The 22,262-nt window shown below is 43.3% G+C and overlaps 2 protein-coding genes across 2 annotated transcripts; both read left to right on the forward strand.

Moving 5' to 3' along the window:
- Positions 1–2,631: 2,631 nt before the first annotated feature.
- rnf7 (ring finger protein 7) lies at positions 2,632–4,233 on the forward strand. The gene is made up of 3 exons (XM_068317789.1): positions 2,632–2,861; positions 3,001–3,048; positions 3,759–4,233. The coding sequence occupies exons 1-3, from the start codon at positions 2,696–2,698 to the stop codon at positions 3,875–3,877; spliced, it is 333 nt and encodes a 110-aa protein (XP_068173890.1). The 5' UTR covers positions 2,632–2,695; the 3' UTR covers positions 3,878–4,233.
- A 1,097-nt stretch (positions 4,234–5,330) lies between these two features.
- grk7b (G protein-coupled receptor kinase 7b) lies at positions 5,331–9,450 on the forward strand. The gene is made up of 5 exons (XM_068316523.1): positions 5,331–5,930; positions 6,112–6,549; positions 8,565–8,830; positions 8,966–8,968; positions 9,129–9,450. Exons 1-5 carry the CDS (start codon positions 5,331–5,333, stop codon positions 9,448–9,450), a joined length of 1,629 nt encoding a protein of 542 aa, XP_068172624.1.
- The last annotated feature ends 12,812 nt before the right edge of the window (positions 9,451–22,262 follow it).

Below are 22,262 nucleotides of genomic sequence, written 5' to 3' on the forward strand. Positions count from 1 at the left end.
TGGACATGTTGGTGCAGGAAACAGAGGTGATGAGGAGCTGATGGGCATGTTTGGTATTCAGGAGAGGAACGCAGAAGGACAGATGGTAGTTGACTTTGCAAAAAGGATGGAAATGGCTGTAGTGAATACTTTCTTCCAGAAGAGGCAGGAACATAGAGTGACCTATAAGAGTGGCGGTAGGAGCACACAGGTAGACTACATCTTGTGTAGACAGTGTAACCTGAAAGAGATCAGTGACTGCAAAGTAGTGGTAGGTGAGAGTGTAGCCAAACAGCATAGGATGGTGGTGTGTGGGATGACTCTGGAGGTGAGGAAGATGAAGAGGGCAAAGGCAGAGCAGAAGACGAAATGGTGGAAGCTGAAAAAGGAAGAGTGTTGCATGACTTTTAGGAAGGAGTTAAGACAGGCTCTGGTGGTCAGGAGGTGCTTCCAGATGACTGGACAACTAGAGCTAATGTGATCAGGGAGACAGGGAGGAGAGTACTTGGTGTGTCATCAGGAAGGAAAGTAGATAAGGAGACTTGGTGGTGGAATGAGGAGGTACAGGAGTGTATACAGAGAAAGAGGTTAGCCAAGAGGAAGTGGGACACTGAGAGGACTGAGGAGAGTAGACAGGAGTACAGGGAGATGCAGCGTAAGGTGAAGGTAGAGGTAGCAAAGGCCAAACAAGAAGCCTTTGATGACTTGTATGCTAGGTTGGACAGTAAGGAGGGAGAGACTGATCTATACCGGTTGGCAAGACAGAGAGATAGAGATAGAGATGGGAAGGACGTGCAGCAGGTTAGGGTGATTAAGGATAGGGATAGAAGTCTATTGCCTGGTGCCAGTAGTGTGATGGGAAGATGGAAAGAGTACTTTGAAGAGTTGATGAACGTGGAAAATGAGAGAGAACAAAGACTAGAAGAGGTGACTGCTGTGGACCAGGATGTAGCAAAGATTAGTCAGGAGGAAGTGAGGAGGCACTGAAGAGGATGAAGAGTGGAAAGGCAGTCGGTCCTGATGATATACCTGTAGAGGTATGGAAGTGTCTAGGAGAGGTTGCAGTAGAGTTTCTGACTGCAGCGTAAGATCCTGTTACGCGCGATCACTATCTAAGATCCAGCGTAACAGGATCTCAGATAGTGAGAAGATGCCTGAGGAATGGAGGAGAAGTGTGCTGGTCCCCATTTTTAAGAACAAGGGAGATGTGCAGAGTTGTGGCAACTACAGAGGAATAAAGCTGATGAGCCATACAATGAAGTTATGGGAAAGAGTAGTGGAAGCTAGACTAAGGGCAGAACTGAACATTTGTGAGCAGCATTATGGTTTCAGGCCAAAAAAGAGTACTACAGATGCAGTATTTGCTTTGAGGATGTTGATAGAGAAGTACAGAGAAGGCCAGAGGGAGCTGCATTGTGTTTTTGTAGATCTGGAGAAAGCTGATGACAGGGTGCCCAGAGAGGAACTGTGGTATTGTATGAGGAAGTCTGGAGTGGCAGAGAAGTATGTTAGGGTGGTGCAGGACATGTATGAGGACTGTAAGACAGTGGTGAGGTGTGCTGTAGGTGTGACAGAGGAGTTCAAGGTGGAGGTGGGACTGCATCAGGGATCAGCTCTGAGCCCCTTCTTGTTCGCTATGGTGATGGACAGGCTGACAGACCAGGTTAGACAGGAATCTCCATGGACTATGATGTTTGCAGACGACATTGTGATCTGCATGAGAGCAGGGAACAGGTGGAGGAGAAGCTACAGAGGTGGAGGTTTGTCCTGGAAAGGAGAGGAATGAAGGTTAGCCGCCGTAAGACAGAGTACATGTGTGTGAATGAGAGGGACCCAAGTGGAAGAGTGAGGTTACAGGGAGAAGAGATCAAGAAGGTGGAGGATTTTAAATACTTAGGGTCAACAGTCCAGAGCAATGGAGAGTGTGGAAAAGAGGTGAAGAAGCGTGTCCAGGCAGGATGGAACGGGTGGAGGAAAGTGTCAGGTGTGATGTGTGATAGAAGAGTTTCAGCTAAAATGAAAGGAAAGGTGTACAAAACCGTGGTGAGACCAGCGATGTTGTTTGGTCTAGAGACAGTGTCACTGAAGAAAAGACAGGAGGCAGAGCTGGAGGTAGCAGAGATGAAGATGCTGAGGTTCTCTCTGGGAGTGACCAGGAAGGATAGGATCAGGAATGAGTACATCAGAGGGACAGCACATGTTAGAGGTTCTGGAGATAAAGTCAGAGAGGCCAGACTGAGATGGTTTGGACATGTCCAGAGGAGAGATAGTGAATATATTGGTTGAAGGATGCTGAGTTCTGAACTGCCAGGCAGGAGGCCTAGAGGAAGACCAAAGAGGAGGTTTATGGATGTAGTGAAAGAGGACATGAAGGTAGTTGGTGTGAGAGAAGAGGATTCAAAGGACAGGGCTGGATGGAGGCAATTGATTCGCTGTGGCGACCCCTGAAGGGAAAAGCCGAAAGGAAAAGAAGAAGAAGATTGTAATTATTTGGATGGGTGAGTGAATACTTCTGACGGTGTATACAGTAGCATTTAGTTATGGTTATTGAATATAAACTTCAAATCTTGGGTAACAGCGCCCCCTTTCGTCGCTGCTTAAGTAAGACACCCATTCCACCTACTAGCGTTAGCACTTTACCGTTCCGACCATTTTGTTTAGCTTAGCCGGCTGGCTAACGTTAGCCTCCCCCACACATACACACGCTGCAGTAGAGATGGATGACGGTGACGAGCCGGGTTTAGTCCTCTCTCACAGCACTTCTTCCAGCTCTAAGTCGGGCGGGGACAAGATGTTCTCCTTAAAGAAGTGGAACGCTGTCGCCATGTGGAGCTGGGACGTGGAGTGCGATACGTGCGCGATTTGTCGGGTACAAGTGATGGGTGCGTCCCCGGAGCTCACGGCGTTAGCCTGCTAGCTTGCGCCGCTCGGCTACCAGCTTATGTTTGCTTGCTAACATTGCCATTAATGCAATAATTCCCGGTTTAAGCGTCTTTTTAACATTCATTTCTTGACTTGCAGACGCTTGTCTCCGTTGTCAGGCAGAAAACAAGCAGGAGGACTGTGTCGGTAAGTCGTGTTAAGTCTCCACCGGCAGGCTAGTTTAGCTTGTTAGCATGAGCTACAGCTAGCTTGTAGGAGCTGTCAAAGTGGCCAAACTGTCTGATCCATTAGCATTCCTTTAATAGCCTCTTTGTCGTTTCGTGGAAGAAAAAATGTTAATGTTAGACAAAAATGGCTGTGATATGGTTTCATTTTTGTGTTAAACTAGGAAAGCGGTTGAAAATGTTCCAACATCTTAAGCAAACCTCTGCTGAGGTGGAGTGGTTTCATAATTAATTCATCATAATTAAATAGTGCTATTGTAGTTCGACTCACAGTGACTTCTGTTCCATAACTACCACTATCATCTGAAATCTCAGCTATATCATCAATACTTTCAATATTGTTTGAAAGTCTGCAGTATTATCTATAGTTTATGTATATCGATTCTGTTTTAATAAGATAAATTAATTCCAGATTTGGTCCATTCTTACAAATTTAGTGAATGTAATGTTGTAGAAAGGCACACAAAATAACACTCCTCTAGTGGTGTCAACATGACCTTTCTGGTGAAGGTAATACAACATTGTTGAACAAATTGATAGTACGATATTAATCTACATGGAAATCAGTAGAATAAAAGATGTAAACAATGTCTGCTACTCTGACCTCATTTTTCTCACCAGTATAGATATAATACTGTGAAACCTTCTGTCCTGTGTAAATCTTTTTTTCAGTTGTGTGGGGTGAATGCAATCACTCCTTCCATAACTGCTGCATGTCCCTCTGGGTGAAGCAGAACAACCGGTGTCCACTTTGCCAGCAGGACTGGGTGGTTCAGAGAATCGGGAAATAATCTCCGCGTCTCATGGGACCTCATGGCGTCTGTATGCACCCTGAAGTGGTGACAGACTTGACAGTGATGCTGCAACGTCCTGTGCAGAACCACATGGCGTCGGAAGCTGCCCTCCTACTTATGATTGCATGTTCCAGTAGTTGTGGTGTCACAGGAGGAAGATGGACGAAATCAAAGCAGCGCAGATTCGTTGGTCTCTGATGGACGTGGCTGGAGGAGAGCCTTTAAGCAAAGGAGGAACTTTGTCGCAGTGTTTGGTCACGTGTTAGCTTTACTTGATTATTATTGTCTGGTGTTGTTCAGCACATCATGAATACATGACTGTTTTTAAAAATAAAGAATTGTGTATAGATGTAGATGCATTATTTTCTTTAATCCATCCCTTTGGTTTGACTAACTCACCATACCAGCGTGTATCAAGAATTACTTCTTTAACTACATGAAGAGATTATTAGTTGATAGATTTTGTACAATGATATAAGAATCCTGCTCACTAAAACCATGTCTCTATTAAAAGGTAAATACAATTTTTTTTTTCCTATTTAGGGTAATACTTCAGGAAGCAGATGCATTAGGTGCTTATTTGTCTCCTACAACATCTGTGTGCACCCACACTAATTGGTCCATGCATATTTTGCTGTACAGCTGAAGACCCTGTTTCCTTGGTGATTTTCTCCAAGAGCAGAGCCCAAAAAGAGTACAATAATTAATTAGAACCAAGTGAGTTTTGAACTAATATCCACATTTTGAACTGCTTCCCCTTTGCAAATGGGATTTTTACTGCACTAATGAATCCCACATCATGCATTAGGCATTGATGTTACTTTGTTTAGTACTTTTATGAGTAGAACTATGATGGAAAATTGCCGCCCTTCCAACTGTAATAGGCCCAGGGGCCCTTAATGATAAAATGTAGTGTCTATGAGATTTGTTGTAATTCAGTACAGCGTCTCCCTACAGCTCAGGAAAATTTATTTCTTAGGCTGCTTACTTAACTAATTAGTGCTAGAACAGTAAGACCTTCACTCTCCTACTGCATATAAACCAATGTGTGCCAGGATTATAAACCCTCAGCTCCCATAGTGACTTCATCTAAAGTAAAACATTGCTCAGGTCAAGATCTGCTAACTCACCGTGTCATCCGGGCGGCCATTATACTGGCCACGAGCATCTTCTAAAAATAAATGAGCCTAAAGCCTCTTAAGTTCAAACCTTATAAGTTGCTTTCTCTTAGTGCCATCTACCAAGGAGCATGTGAAGACTAAGCTATTAGCAAATCCCCAAGGACAGTAGTACATTTCGTCCTCCAGGAGGCATGGCTCAAGAAGTGGAGGGTGTTCAGGAAGCAAGTGCATTAGGTGCTTGGTTGTGCCTGGAAGCCTGGGACCTGCAGGTGGGTGAGCTGTGTGGTTGTAGTTGATCGGGGCCAACGACGTCTCAGAATACAACCAGCATGGCTGACCTGGTGGGACTGGATACCCTGGTGGCCAACACGGCCTACCTGAAGGCTCAACAAGTGGACCGCAATGAACTGAGGAAGCAGAGACCCTCCATGATGCTTCCCAAACCCAAGAAGTCCTCGGCTCTCCGGCTGGCGGTGGGGAGAAGGTACGAGTCGCTGTGTGAGATGCAGCCAATTGGGAGGAAGTTGTTCCAGCAGTTCCTCCTGGCCTCCAACCCTCGGTACGTAGCCGCGACTGAGTTCCTGAAGGAGCTGAATCTCTGGACCTTTGCTGAAGATGAACCCAGAGAGAGGAGCAAACAGACCATCCTCACTAACTTCTGTCGACCCGAGTCCAGGTTTTTTCTGTCCTACCTCACGGGAGAGGCGGCAGAAAAATGTAAGGAATTATCAGACAAGAACTTTGACGAGATGACGATGGACCTTTTAAGAGAAGCCACAAGAGACTTCCTGAAGGGAAAACCTTTCTCGGAATATCTGAAAAGCCCCTTTTTCTATAGGTTCTTGCAGTGGAAGGAGTACGAGAAGCAGAAGATCACTAACAAATACTTCTATGAATTCAGGACGCTGGGAAAAGGTGGATTTGGTGAGGTAGGTGCCAGACACCCCAACATCTGACTAACCAAAGACTATTATACTAAAGCAGGACTTCATAAGTTGTACTTGTGATATTCTGTGTTTCTTTGACTGTACATGTCGAAACCTTTCATGAAGACATGGCAACAACAGATAGAAGAGGGCAGTCAATAAATTACCTTTCCTCTGTCTCCAGGTGTGTGCCATTCAGGTAAAGTACACAGGTCACATGTATGCTTGCAAGAAGCTGGACAAGCGGCGCTTGAAGACGAAAGGTGGTGAGAGACTCGCCCTTCTGGAGAAGAGGATTCTGGAGAAGGTCAACAGCCTGTTTGTGGTAAACCTAGCCTACGCTTACGATGACAAGACCCACCTGTGCCTGGTTATGGACCTCATGAATGGAGGAGACCTCCGCTTCCATGTCTACGAGCTTGGAGAGCGCGGTATCCGTATGGACCGTGTTATTTACTACATGGCCCAGATAACCACTGGAATCCTCCACCTGCACTCCATGGGCATCATCTATAGAGATATGAAGCCCGAGAACGTGTTGCTGGACTCTAAAGGACAATGTCGGCTGTCGGACCTGGGATTGGCTGTGGAGCTGCCAAAGGGAAAAACCATCTGCCAGAAGGTTAGCGTGTTGACCTGTTCCCAGATTAACCCACGACGCTCACTGTCAGGTGTTTCTGCTGCGATGCATTCCGCAGTTGGTGCAACGCCACAAGTGCTCTTTGTTCACATGTAGAAAAAATTATCATGACCTTCCGTGATCTCCATCTGATCACATTCTAATGCTATTACGTGGTATACTTGTCCACCCTCCACCACAAGTAGCTTATCAGGAATGATGACTCTTAGTCCTGTTTGACAGACAAGACAAGAGAACATAAATCTGAGTTGCTCAAATTAATCTCATTAAAAGGTTCCTGACCTCATCCCCAGTTAGATGCTCCACTGGCTGAGGGAGGTACAGACCAACCAGAGCCTGTTAGCATTATCTGGTTAATCTTCGCTTCACTAATACCAAAGTATGGCCTCCACGGTTCTGTCAAAGGAGATGAGTCAGGCCTTCCTGCTGGCGACAGAAATTAAAAGTGGTGTAGTTTCCTCTGAAGCTACACCTTCCCTTTGCTAGCAACACGTCCATCTAGGCCTGCTGGCTACAGGAGCCACGGATCCAAATCCAGAGCGTCTGCTGCTGGTTAGCCTCAATAGGTAGCTTCACATACGCTCAAAAGAAATATTTATCGCTGAATTAGCATGGTAATTTTTCTAGTGTCATTTATTAATATATTATCATGCTTAGCTCAGGGGTGTAAAACTCATTTTCACCGAGGGCCACATCAGCATAATGGCTGTCCTCAAAGGGCCAGATGTAACTAATAAATATAACTCAATATAATGTAAAAGAAATGTAACTACTCTTTAATGTTACATAACTCTGAATTTATTACTTATTCAAGTTACAAACATTACAGTTTCACAGAAAACATGTTTGTTTCTCTGTTATAACATAAATCCTTTTAATTTTTCAGGTTATGAAACCCACAGAACTCCATCAATCAAGGATCAAACTATCCAAGAGAATAAAAATAAATAACACAAGTTAAGAAATTAACTTTGTTCAAAACGTTTTTGTCAAAGTTAAAATGGGCCTCATTACTGCATTGTGGGAAATGTAGTTTTTGTCAAAGAACACTTTTGACCTACTCATTTTTAGACACTCTGACCCTTTTTGTACTCACGGGCCACATGAAATGATGTGGAGGGCCACATTTGGCCCCCGGGCCTTGAGTTTGACACATGTGCTTTAGCTCTTTTCCTCACCGGGGATGGAGGCGTGAGGGAACAGCCAGCAGAAAAAGAGGGCAGAGAGAATACAGTTCCCTGTTTGCTGATTGTCAGGGGGAGAGTAAAGCCATTCAGTCCAAACCGATTTCTGTTTCCTATTCACCGGAGAATGGCTGTGGATGAAAGTCCGATTTATATCATTCACAACTCACAGCTACAGAATCGGGAGGAAATATTTTCTGGTCTTCAACCACCAACCTTTTATCTTTTACGTTATTTTTTTAGACTACGCTATGTGACCTCAACCACATTTATTTATTTATTTTGTGATCAGAGTGATTTTGATGCTGAAATCGGACATACATGTTATTTATTTTACTGATTTGGCTTTGATATTGACAGAGTCATGCAGTGGATAATTTTTTTAGATTAATTAAATTCAAGCTACGTCCATTTGTACATTTAATTTCCCTCTATTTCTAAATAATAAAAGATATGTGTACAATTTGGTTTCCAGTTAATAATCAAAACAGGCCAAGATAAATTGTTTAAGATGGTTTAACTCCTAGAACTTATTGTCTTTTCATTATGATTCTATTTGGGACCAAATCCCTCCTTTGGAAAGTCACCAAATAAGAAAAAATATGAACCTCCTGGTTCTGGTCTTTTCCTCTCTCATAATGTTTCACATGTGAAATAGTGCATAATAATAAAACTCCAGGGAGGTTCAGCTTATCTCGAGTCCCAGGAGTGTCACCAGTGAACAAACTGTAAAAATTGTGATTACTGTTGTAGCAAGAAGCGTGAAGGCGACATGCTGCTCATACGTTCTAGTCCTTGTGTCTGGGTTGTCAGGCTGGTACCACCGGATACATGGCTCCAGAGATCCTGAGGCAGGAGAGCTACAGCACGTCTGTGGACTGGTGGGCCGTGGGCTGCAGCTTGTACGAGATGGTTGCCGGCCGCTTGCCTTTTAAAGACTTCAAAGAGAAGGTGCAGTACGAGGAGGTGACCCGTCGCACTCTGGAGGAGGAGTGCAAGTTCCATCACAAACGCTTTGATGCTCCCACCAAAGATATCATCAGCCGCTTCCTCAGGAAGAAGGTGAAGACTCGCCTTGGGTGCTGGTAAGTAGATTTCATCAGCGTAGTGTGTCATGAAGTTAGCTGGTACAGATTTCATGGGATGAATTTACTTTTAAGGACATTGATATCTTAAAATACAGCTTAATGTTTGACTCTGTGGTTCCCAACCAGGAGGTCAGGACACCCTGAAGGGGTCGCCGGATGATTTAATGAGCAGTTTCACTTTCTTGTCAGGGTCAAACTGTATAAAAATGTCAGTATTTAAGCAATGGATCCTGAGACTAGTCAAATATAACAAATATTCCTTAAACATCTATTGTCTTTTTAATTCTAGCAACGATGACCCTCGAAACCACGCATTTTTTAAGAGCATTAATTTCCATCGTCTGGAGGCTGGGATGGTGGAAGCCCCCTGGGTGCCAAAACCCAACGTAGTGTACGCCAAGGACATGGAGGAGTTCAGGTACACCTGTGAGGTGGACAACATTAAGTTCGACACCAAGGATGAGAAATTCTTCAGGGACTTCAGCACGGGCGCCGTGTCCATTAAATGGCAGCAGGAGATGATTGACAGCGGAGTGTTTGATGAGTTGAACGACCTGGAGCTGAACGGTCTCGAGACTGTCTGGACGTCCAAATTCTGCATCATTTTGTAATCATTTATTCTACTTATCTTTTTGTACAACTGTTCAAACTATGACTCCCCATGAAAATATGCAAAAGCTCTTTAATGTTTCTCACATTTCCAAAGTGCCTCCCGTGAAACGAAGCACTTCTCCTACGTTTTCAAACAAATACCTGACTTTAACCTTAATGTAAAGGTACTTGCGAGATACTGGGGTTAAATAAATGTACATGTATTCCATTATAAAACTACTAAAACTCTTGCAATTAAAATAGAATCTTTAGAATTCTCAACATAAATATAAATGCCTTCACAGTTGCTCACAGTGAAAATCCAATCAAAAACACAAAATTCAAATTGAAAAATAATTTTGTTTTGATTATTATTCAAATTAGGAATAAATAAGACATTTCATCACAGAAAATCTTTAATTTTGAAAAGTTAGAATTGCGACTTCTAGAAGGATTAATCAAAATTCCATCCCACTGGAGAGAACCTAGAGATTATCAGTAATTTTGTAATCAAGGATAAATTAAATTATTACAAATGTACTTTTATATATTGGTAGGTCGTTGAATAAAAAAATAAAAAGTGCCAGGAGCGTCTCCCTGCGTAATGCCCGTAAATCCCCTGGGATAAACTCCAGCAACCCCCACGACCCGCGAAAGAGGAACACGATGACAACGAGCCGCAACTGCTTACTTGAAACTTTGCCATTTATTTCTGCTGACACGGCAGATCTTAGTGCGTTCATAGTGTCCATGACGTCACTCGGCCTGACTGTTTACAGGTGTTTGTCAACAAGCTGCGTGATGCTTGCGTGTCGTCGGATTATCAGCAGTATTTGACAGTAATGTCCAGCATTTGTCAGATTGATTGAAGATGCTGGGAATGCCTTCTGCTTGTGTCGGTCTGTAACACAACACACCCGCTACAGACTGGCTGTAGCACACACTCACCACCAGGTGGCGCCAGACGTCCGTCATGTGCCTTCACGGTCCTGCTGTGGAAAGTAGTGGATGAGTCATTGCGCGCACAAGGAGATGCGTGGGGACAAATACAGTATACACTTGACTTCTTCTGCAGAATCAAGACGTTAACATTGAATTTTACATTGAATACAAAAGATAACATTTAAAAAAAATGCTGCCTTAGCCTTCAGAGACTAACCAGAGATGGGTGCTGTGTGTTTTGGCCTTTATATGATGGGAGTAAAAATCTTATTCCGACTGACGTTTCGCATATATTCTGAATGCGACCGGTCTCAACAGTGTGAATGCATCAGATAAACGCCACCAAAAATAGGGTTTTTCACTTAATCTTTCCATTTATTTATCAAATGTGAATCCTTGTGTGTCCCACCAGGTACAATACTCCTTACTGAAGAATAAGGATTTAAAAGCATGAATATACGTGTGTTCGAATGATCAAGTCATTCAGAGGAAAATACATTAATTGGATTATCTGGAGTTATGTCATGAATGACGACGTGTTGGTGTTTCACATCACAAAAGACACGAGTCCCGAAAAGTAAATCTAATAGGAGCAAAATATTACCAAAAACCAAATGGAAAAGATTAGAATCTGCCGTTGGTGTTAATATTAATATTTACAATTTTAGATATTTGGAGTACCAGAATTAACCAGTTGTCTTATTTCTGATTCACATTTTAAACTGTTTTTCGTAGCTCCTGAGCTCTTGATTAAGATTCACCATCGTGACTTATTTTACACACATCAGCAGCATTGTCAGTGTGTAACGGTGCCAACGGTATTGAAATCTGACTTATTGATGACCTTTTTGACTTTTTTTTAATATTGTGTGTCACATTTCTGTCCTGAGATCATTTTTGCATCCTGTTTGAACTTGTTCTGCCTCATGAATTTGTTTTCGCAGTGAGACTGAGTGAAATAAAGTCTGAATAAAGACGTAAAAACAGAATCTTTTATCAGCTAACTTGTCACTATGTCAGGGATTAAAAGTACTGGTGATGCTCTGATCATCCTCATCATCATTAATCCCATCAGCCAGGGTCAGTCAAACTTAAATTTTTTTTTTAAAAAGATGCCTATCCCTTTAAATCATCCTGGTTACCATGGAGCTTTCATTGTTACCTCATGACATCACCACAGTTTTATTCAGGCTGCTGATGTAAACAAGAGTCTGTCTTCACTGACCCGGTCAAACAAAGGTCAGATATAATTAATAAATTCCCAGTGCATCTGTTTGACCCGCAGACATATTTAAGTAATGAGGGACATATAAACTGTTGTGCCAGCTCCTTTGGGGGGGTGGGGGGTGGGGGGTGACCTTACAAGGTTGAGAAGTGGTTCCATTCACACTCAACTGCCATGAGATTAGAACGTGGTTCAGATGTAAATCCAAGATGCAACCTGATCGTCGTTGGCTGGGGGTGAGGGGGCTGGGGGTGGGGGGTGGGGGTGGGGGGTGGGGGGCAGAGAGGGGAGCCCACTGTGGAAGACGCGACGACAAGACGAACTCGATGCAAGGTCATCAGGAACATGTTTTCCCCAGGTGGCTACAAGACCTCCCCAGGGTTGAGTTCCCCAGGCTTGCCACTTTGCAAACACACATACACACACACACTAACACACACACACACACACACACACACACACACACGCACACACACACACACACACACACACACACACACACACACACACACATGCACCAGTCTACAAAAGTATTCAACTCCCAACTTGTATCATCTTTTTTTTTGGTAATCTGTGTACTTTTGCAAAAAAAAAAAAATCACAAAAGAAGAGTTTCAAGATATCAAAATAATAAATACTACAAGTGCTTTTTCCCCAAATACAACAAAAAACACTTCTTTCACTGACTACTAAACTCTCAAAGTGATTCAAGCGATTTGCAAACATGATCTACCGTACACCCAGACACCAGCCTCTGGCAGAGTTCCTGAGGAATCTTCGCCCATTCTTCATTCCAAGGCCCCCAGTTCTGTAACACACCTTCTACAATTCTCACCAGACATTTTCTATGAAATTCAAATTAAAGCAACTGTGAATGCCTCCCCGAGTGCGATCCAGGACGTCTCCTGAAACCGGTCCTTGGTGGACTTTGAGGTATGTTTGGAATAAGTGCCCAAGCTTCATCTTCTTCACTGGTGATGAGATGTTTGCTCCTGGGATTTCCTGTTCCTCCATCTCCTCCAGTCCAGTCTGCTATGCTGTATTATAGGTGTTGTTTTGTGCTTATGTTCTATTGTTCCTCCATAGGTACCAAAATTACACTTTTGTTTCATCACTCAGGACAGAATTGTAATTTTTCCTGTCTCATTCAAGGTTTTTGAACTATTGGAGCCAATTCTTCTGCTTTTCCGTCAACAAAGGCAAACATCTCAGAATCCAAGCACGAAGCTAAAATTACAGCACCTGATATACTAAATTGTGCTCTGATGAAGGATTCTACTCAGGAGCTGAAAACATCTGAGTGCAGCAGTCATTAAAATAAAATGTGAAATTTGCATATTGGGTTGAATGTGGGAAAAAAAAAATCTTACGCACGCTGACACTTGATCAGGAAGGAAAATATGCAAACAAATCCCACACACATCTCAGTAAACGCTGTCTCTTACTCTCTGATAAATACTTGCACACACACACACACACACACAGACACACACACATGCCCAATCGTATTACCTCTGTGGAAGCAGGCGTGGGGTTTCTCAGATCAAACAGGACAGGGTGTAATTTGGTATCTGCGTTTGTTACATGCTCATGTTCTGGATTCACATCAAAGGCAGCGTTTCAGCTCTGCCCTGCCATCCTTAAGATGATATCACACCAGCAGCGTTGCTACTATTACCCTCCCCTGGCCAGGAGTGTGTGTGTGTGTGTGTGTGTGTGTGTGTGTTTGCATTCATGTGCACTGATTAGTGTCTGTGTTTAGGATACATAGGTGAGAAAGTGATTAAACAGCCGAGACAGAGGAGCTGTTGTCTGAGCAGGAGGAGGCGGGAGGAGAAAGCTGTCGCTCCTGGTCTCACACTCACAGCTAGAAATCAAGGTCTTCATGTTTCCTTTTCTTTCTTTCTTTATTTTTTCAATTCAAAAAAGAAACAGGAACAAGATTAGAACCTGGAGGGTTGCGTCCAAGGTGATGCTCACAGGAAAACCGCTCAGGAAGCGTTTAGTTTCTGGTTAAGTTTCAATTTTTCTGAGATTCATCGCTTGAATTCTTAACATTTCCACAAATAAGTGAATTCCTGGAGGTCGGTCCAACAGAAACAGCGTGTGTGTGTGTGTGTGTGTGTGTGTGTGTGTGTGTGTGTGTGTGTGTGTGTGTGTGTGTGTGTGTGTGTGTGTGTGTGTGTGTGTGTGTGTGTGTATACGATCATCCTCCCCACTGAGGCCCAGTGGGCAGTTTCCATAGCGCCCAGACCTCAGACCCCTTCCAGTGCCAGGGGCTGGACAACATCATGGATCCCATATGAAGACAGACAGAAAACCAGAGGCCAGCGCTCAGGCTTGGTCCGCTTTTGCAGCATGTTCGGTTCAGCTTTGCTAAAACCATCTCATGTTAAGACTTAACTCGTATTTTTATGTCAACTTCAAGCCAAAAAAGGTTCTACAATCTAACCATATTGACAGTTTGTTTGGTTTCTTTTGCAGCTGTATGTTTTGCATATCATCCCTTGAAGAGACTTGACCACCAAACCCAGAAACAGATTAAAAACCAGTTAATCCAATCTAAAAAAGAATTCGTTGCAGATTTGATTAAGAATTTGCGGCATTTAAATACAAACAAAATATTAATACAGAAAAGAATTGACTTTTTATGTGTGTCTTTGTGCCCTCTTAATTAAAATATAGATGTTTTAACTAGTTCCTATAACTTTCACTCCCCAGCCATGTAATAAATTAATCTGACCACCTCATTCAATCGGATTATCAAGCTGCAGCTGCAAACCAATATATTGAACTTCCACCCTACTTCTTGATTTTCACACTTCACCCATTTCCATGATCATCGCTTTCCCTGCCACATCTCTCCAGTCAGCTGTCACTTGAAATAAACTTCTCTCCCACAAAGTAGAAAATCCCGAGGAAACAGTTTGAAGTTGAGAAAGTTACAGCATCCTGAAACCCGAGATGGATGGAGCGTAAAGTTTTCTGATGTTCCTCCTCCCTCCTGATTGAAGATCAGCACATCAAACGAAGGGAGAGGAATATACGGATACAAAATACCGCATGAGGGAAATACTTTACATCCCCTAACCCTTCAAAAAAAAAAAAAGAAAAAACTTGTGATACATGTGTTAATGTACTTGATCACAGTACAGCGTGCTGCTCTGAGGGGAACCGGAGGAGGACGTCCTGGACGGCGCCTCTGAAGTGCATTTAAAAGCATTTGATTGGCTGACGGTGACATAGAAACTGAAACATAAGCTTGAAGCTGGTGTTGGTTTCTAAGAGTCTATCAAGTTTGATTTAATTAGCTGCCACTTATTGCATTCTTGGTTAGCGGTGTAATATGACTGACAGTTGGCAAAGCAGGCAGTCTGGATTAAATCCAACTTCATCTCTCATCCCATCTCTTCTTCTCTACCAAGTGTGTGTGTGTGTGTGTGTCAGTCCTATCACACCATCTGTTGTGTATACACAGCATCCAGTGGGTAGAAGAAAGCTGCACAGTGTGTGTGAAGCGGCCTTGTTGCTATTGGTAGACAAAAGGTGGAGTCTGAGGCTGAATCCGACTAAAATATGTGGTATTTCCTCGCAGGTACTCCTCATGCCGTGAGTCATTTGGTCCTTAAGCTGCAGCTGGAAAAGGAGGGGAAAGGTACGTGGTGATTCTTCAGTCTGGAATCCTGAAAGTATGCATCATTTACATGCATTCATTCATTAGGATGTCAGCCATGTTGCCAGAGAGCCCACTTTGATGCCAGCAGCCAGGAGTCTCTGCAGCATTCAGATGATGTCATGTTTAGGGATTCATGCATCGGCCCGGGAGGAAGAGAAGAGTTCAGGTTGGAAAAGGTTAGGTGATGCAGGCGAGGAACGGTGCTATGGTTGGTTGATATGCTTGTGTGTTATATGTTTAAAAAGTCAAGAACGGATTGGTTCATATTGTGGAGTGAAACCCATTACAGGAGATCCAGACGATCTACCGCACATCAAGTCTGATCCGGATCCAAGGAATAATCCAAATCTGGTGATCCAGAACGTTTTGAAATTATAGCACTCATGGAAAATTTACTACTGTGAAAGTTGAGCTAAAATGGAATTGGAGCTGAAAGTGTTCCTATTGTGTTTGGTATCACTTTTTCTTTTACTTTAAAAGTTGTTGATCTGTATCCTGAAGAATCCCACCACTCATGAAATATTGTTTTCCATAGAACAACCAATAATGATACCAACATGATTCCAAATTCTAAGGGTAGGTTCTCATGATCAATGAGTTGTATGGTGAGTGTTAAACCATGATTACTTTGAGGTGCTATGACATAATGGGGAAACTGAGCTGCCTTGGCGGAGGTTTGCTCCCTGACTGATGTGTAGTTTTGTTTTGTTCATTGTGGCTGAGCACCGTTTGGCCCAGAGAAGCTCAAATAAATCAATGAATTAAATTAATGACACTGAAAAAACAGAGTCTTCAGATGCAGAAAGCATTAGTTATTATTATTGCTTGTTCTGATAGACGAATGGATGGAAAACTATTCAACTTGGGAATTATTTCCTGCAGTCCAAACATAATACTGAAGTTGAACTGATTTTTTTTTTTTCATTATAATTACCAAGAAAGTCTGAGCATTTAAGACAATATGTTGGTTCAAAAATGGAAAAAAAAATAGAGCTTTAAACCCTCTCCTGGATGCTGCGTTGCGTTGAGCGCAGCTTCAGGCTCCTTCTGATCGAGAAACATCTCTTGGCAAGTCCAGCCGAGCTCAAGTTGCCCGGTCCGGTAAGCGATCATAACTCCGGGTAAGAATACCTTCAGCGGTGACACGCCTCGAATCTAAAAGCGCCTCGCTGTAACCTCATCGCTCTTATTTTTATCTTGACGAATGATGTCTCAAACTCACATGTATGATGGATTAATGGGTTTTATCTTGTGATAAACATGGGGATGTGGTCTGCCACACACAAATGGAGGTGCGCCAGCATAATTTTGCACACACACATACACACAGCCCCCCAGATGTTTCTAGCCATGGTCTGCTGTGACTGCAGTCTTATTTGTTTATCCACGCATTGCATGGTTAAATCTCCGTGCCCTGCACAACAGAACTCTGCATATTTCCACTGGAGCTCTTTTCCACTCATTTCTTCGTGCGTCTGCTGTTGCGCCACCGCAGAAACACAATGCAATCATTCACCGGTGCGTCTGAAACGTTTTCTTTCTTTCTTTCCTACACTCAATAAAAATACAAACACATACATTTTTGTTATGACTCCTGTTTTGTTTTTGTATTTTTTTTTTACAAGGTAAAGGATTTCTTATTTCTAATATCCAAGCAGGAGTTATTTCTTTTAGATTTGAGCACACATTTGCGTTAGTGGCTCTCATCCTGCTGCAAAATGATCCATCCAACGTTTGAAGGGTGATTTTTACGCGCGGTTATTTCACAGGTGTGTTTGTTCACACACCTCCACACCACACGCAACATTCCTGCAAGCTCCTCCACATTTGGCTTCTTCACCTATACACGATGGGCTGCAGACCAGCCAGCCGCACACCAGACGCCAACAGACGGATAGAACGACCGGATCTTGTTGTCGTCACTGGGAGTATTTACCTGACAGGTAAATACCGTCAGGTGGGTGGGCAAACGTTCATCTTTGCGGTGCGATGGCAGACAGGACGGCCTGCTCATGTAAACACTGTGCAGCATCACAGCGACGGAGGGGAGACGCAAAAGTGACGCAAATCCTGCAGCTCATTGTGGGTCTTCAGGGGGGAGTACTCAGGTAATGTGCGTAAAATTTATTCTAGTTTCTCTTCACATATTTCCATTAAAGTTCAATCCTGCACTTTCCTCTTCCTCCTTGGACTCCGTACTCTTCCTCCTCCTGGAGGTGAGAGTCCCGCAAACAGCTGCTGTGGGTCACCAGCTCCGTCACGCTGTTAACACATGTAGAGCCCACGTTCTGTTGTAAACATCAAACGGTGTCTTTTCCCTTAAATGTCAGTGCAACCCGCCCTCCGCTGTCGCTCCAGCCGCACGGGTCATTAATACCAGGAGGACATGGAGCCGTGCGCCTTTACGCACGGAAACACGCATTGCAAAAGGACACGCGTGCACGCGAAGGGGATACTCGTGCGCGTTCTTACAGTATGTACACACACACACACACACACACACACACACACACAGCCAAGGACCTGGCATTTCTGAAAAGAACCCTTTGATGGCGCAGCGCTCACTCCTCGTTTGCCGTTTGAGTTGGCATTGGATGAGTTCTCCCTGACGTCCCTATGGCCTCTGCGAGCCATAGGGACGCACACACACACACACACACACACACACACACACACACACACACACACACACACACACACACACACACACACACACACTCACACACACACACACACACACAGAGGCCTGGAAGCCTTATGGAGCCTGTAGGGAGTCAAACTGCTCTCACCTGTTGTCTCTGGCAGCCTACGAGGGGACGATTAGTGCCCAGCACTGACAATATGCTCTTTGTTCCCCTCTTTCTCTCACTCTCCCTCTCTTTGCCATCTCACACTCACAGTCTGTCGCTTCTGCCACTGCTCATTTCTCCCTCTGCCCGGCCGTCTGTCCTCCTCTGTTTCGAACCGCTCCACGTCTCCCCTGTCACTCCGCGTCCGTCTTTCTCGCTTACTATTTCTGTCTCCCTCCCTGTTTCTCTCCCTCCCTCCATTCCCATCCGCTCTCTAAATGCCCCCGTGGCCCAGAGAGCCGAGCGTGGAAAACAGTTGAGCACTTTATCACAGATCATCGGGGTAATCCCTTGCAAATACGCTTTGTGATGGCGCTGCGCAAAATGTGCAGCAGAGATTTCATCACCCGGGACAATGAGCGAAGCCATGTTGCCTCACGGTGATATCAAGACCGTGGGTCAAATGTTTTAAACATTAGGGTGGACTTACAGTTGGAACCATGTGTGGTTGGCAGCACATGTTCCACTCTGAATTCATTAGCATGTATTAGCGAGTCATCCTTCACTGGAATCTGTAGGGAATAGATTATTCCTCACATCGGGAGGCGCACAAAAGGCCGCAGACGTGACATTTCCACATGCTGGGTCGTGGATGTGCAGCTGCATGAAGTGGCCTTTCTGAGCAGAGGGTCAGACCCTTGTGATATCTGGGTAAGTCGAGCTGGCATTCCTCAGCGCGCTGAAAACATAGTGGATAGTATTTGGAGGGCGCGGAGAGGAGAGGCATGTCTGTCAGCTCGGTATCAGCCACACGGGATTCTTAGAAGTCTCCTTGATTCCACTTTTATTCGAGGTGTCTTCTTGCACTTAAAGCAATATCACAGCCATTAAATCAATTCAATTTTGGTGACACATTTTATAACTTATGCATATAGTAATTAATGTAGATGAATTTCTTGACAATTTGAGAGATTTGAGACCCTTTAATTGAAGGAAACCTGAACCTAAATGTATTTAAAATAGCCGAAATACTAGAAAATTAAGAGAAAAGAAGTTAAAACGAAGCCGTGAGTGTGAATTGAAGCTCAAGCCTCGAGTGAAATTAAATTTCAGGCACTGAAAACACTTAAAACGTCTAAGCGACTGTGAAATCTGACTTTGGATGTTTAAGTTCAAGCGTTCACGTCCTGGAGATAAATTGGTACCGGTTCAACTGTATAAACTGAAAGAAGATACAAGAGCGGGGGCCTTGCTAGACATAAAGCTCCACTGGGGATCCCCTCCCCACACACACACACCACCACCACTACCACCACCACCCCCCATTACTCAGGTTACAATTCTTCTTCCTGAATGCCTGCTGTGTGTATGAAATGTGGTGTACAATGTGCTAAATGAACTGCACTTAGTGTGCGACTACTACTGCTACCGTCACACAACAGAGCTGCTGCTCCTGGAATGGAAACTCCCACTGCTGAAGGTTAATATCTATAAATAAGTCCTTGAAACAATCACTTTGGATGTACTTTTACCTTCATTTATCTTCACAGATGAGCCAAAGTGATGGGATTTGTTCTCACTCTTTGTTCATTCTTTTCAGATAAGGTTTATTATTTTCTAAAGTTTAGCCTTGAATAATGCAAATGCAAATGTCTTTGCTTTGTTCACTCTTTGCATTTGCATCTTAGCCAGCATTCCCATCTTGTTTTATCACCAAAATAAGATGATCTGTGTCATTTAAGGGTTTATTTAGTCCTGTTGTGCAGATTCTTGTATTGTGCAAGCTGTTGTTTGGAAGACCCACGTGTTCCAGGAAACGAGATCTAACAATAGAAGGAGTAAACTGTCAGTGGATGTGTGTGTATCACTGGAAACAGATTATGGGCAATTAAACAGACGAGATGAGAGATGAGAGTTTATCATGTAAAATGTGATTACCAGTAGTTAACTATCTAAGTGGAGTCATATGAATATTAACTATAAAGCCTAGAATGACAAACTCGCACCTCAGGGCTTTATTATTTACTTATCATTCAACAACCTCTGATCTCAGACCCTGAATTTGGTTGAAACAACAATGTCAAGCAAATATACAAAATATTTAATTGCATATTTTAAAAAAAACAACAACAACAGTGTGAAGAAATAGCAGTTCTTTTGCTCCGAGGAGCAGAAACAATGCATGAAGCAAATCCTCAGAACGGATCAGTTCTATGGCTCACCTGGCCGCTAACAGACCGTTAACTTATCACACCTGCTGATATCGTGTTTCCGTTCACCTGACCAGCGTGCAAACACAACAGTCACGTCATGAACGCGCAAAACTGAACAATGTGTCTGGATCAGGAAGTAAAACACTATTGAATGAGACCAGTTTTATTCATAGAACAACTGCTGCTTTACAGAAAGAAAGAAAAAACACATTTAGGTAAGTAAAAAAAAATAAGGAAAAAAATGATGACAACAGATTAAAAAAAAAAAAAAATTGGTATAAAACTCTAAATTATGAAGTTAGACTGGAGAATTGATGTGGAAATGTGTGTTTCCATGGAAACCCCCCCAAAAAACTGTTCAAAACTGTAAATATCAAAAGGAACAATTATATAACCTGACTGATCGGTGAGTAAACTCTGGTGAGGTCAGGGTATTTCCTTCGTCAATCGGACGTTAAATGACAACGATTGGCTGTTGTGATCATATTTAATGACAGGTGGATGAAAAGACGAATGCATTCGTTATAGAAACCCAGCTTTCGTCAACAGGAGCACTTACTCACTAAGAAGCCCTCTTGTTTTCATTGGCCTCTCTAAAGCTGCATCACAGCGAGGGACTCGGTTTGGATTGGCACCGAGGAGCATCTGGAGCACAAACGCTACCTGTCAGCTCACCGAGGCTCCTATCGCCCCGCTGCGGTGCCATCTCCGGGAAAGGATCCTGTCATTCCAAAGCTAACGCTGAGCTGCTATTCACACACATATCGCCGTGTCTCACATTTCTGAGGCAAAACATTCAGTTGTCACTTCATCTGACCGGAATACCTTTTTCAACTCTGAGCTGGAGAAAGCCTGGCAGATAAAACAAAATCACATCCGAGCCAGAGTCTCTCTTCCACCATCCACTGATGTCAAAAAAACATCGGGACATGACAGAAGAAACTTGGCGGCTTCAGCTGGCGGCCGCGAGTGTTGGCAGGTTTCTGCAGGAGATACACTGTGAAGACCACGATGACTAATACATGGAAACGAGCTCCAAAATCAGTCATGTTGTGACTTAAACGAAGCCATGAAGGCGCAGGGCTCCAGGGACATTAGACTGCATGTAGAGCTGTGACCATTAGATTAGATTAAATTAGATTAGCTATGTGTGTTTACTTCCTCCAGTCTCTGCTGACATGTCGGAGAAGACCGAAAAGAACACCGCTCTCTAGCAACACGTCTGACGAGGCGCATTATCACCCTGGAAAATAGTTTTCTTAGAAACATTCCAGCAATTTCCTTCATACGGTAATAATCAATTCAGTTGAGTTTTATTTAAACAGCGTCAAATCACAACAAAAGTTACATAAACTTCACTTTCCAAGAAGAGCAGGTGTAGACTAAACTCTTTATTCCAACAATCCCTCATGAGCGGCAGAACGGAGACAGGAGAAAAAACTACTTTTTAACAGGAAGAAACCTCGAGCAGACCCCAGACTCAGGGAGCAGAGAGGAAACATTGGGAGATAAATGGGGAGAGAGCATGGGTGAGGAACAAGGACATGTTCTACCTCAGTAACACTAACAGGTAGTATAAAACAAAGATTTATAGTGTTACTACTACTACAGTGATCCCTCGTTACTCGTGGTTAATCCAGGACAACCTGCGAAAACTAAATTCCGCAGTATAGCAAAAAACTATTTATTTTATTATTTACGGTAATTTAAATGTTTATGAACGCTCCCCATACTGATATTAAACCACCTTATATCTGAATTACCTTTTCCCACACTCTTATAGACTGTTTAAAACAGTTTTGCATTGAAAAAAAAATAGTTGCAGGAGGTACCGGTACCAAACACACACGGATGCTGTTAGCCAATAGCATGCGCGTACGGTATCACATGACTACCTACTAAAAATCTGCATCTTGAAGCGCATGTAAGCGAGGGAATACTGCAAAAAGATATATAGTGTAACTACTTATTAGTTACTACCACTACT

Source organism: Antennarius striatus, chromosome 6, assembly GCF_040054535.1.
Source record: "Antennarius striatus isolate MH-2024 chromosome 6, ASM4005453v1, whole genome shotgun sequence".
Taxonomy (NCBI): Eukaryota; Metazoa; Chordata; class Actinopteri; order Lophiiformes; family Antennariidae; genus Antennarius; species Antennarius striatus.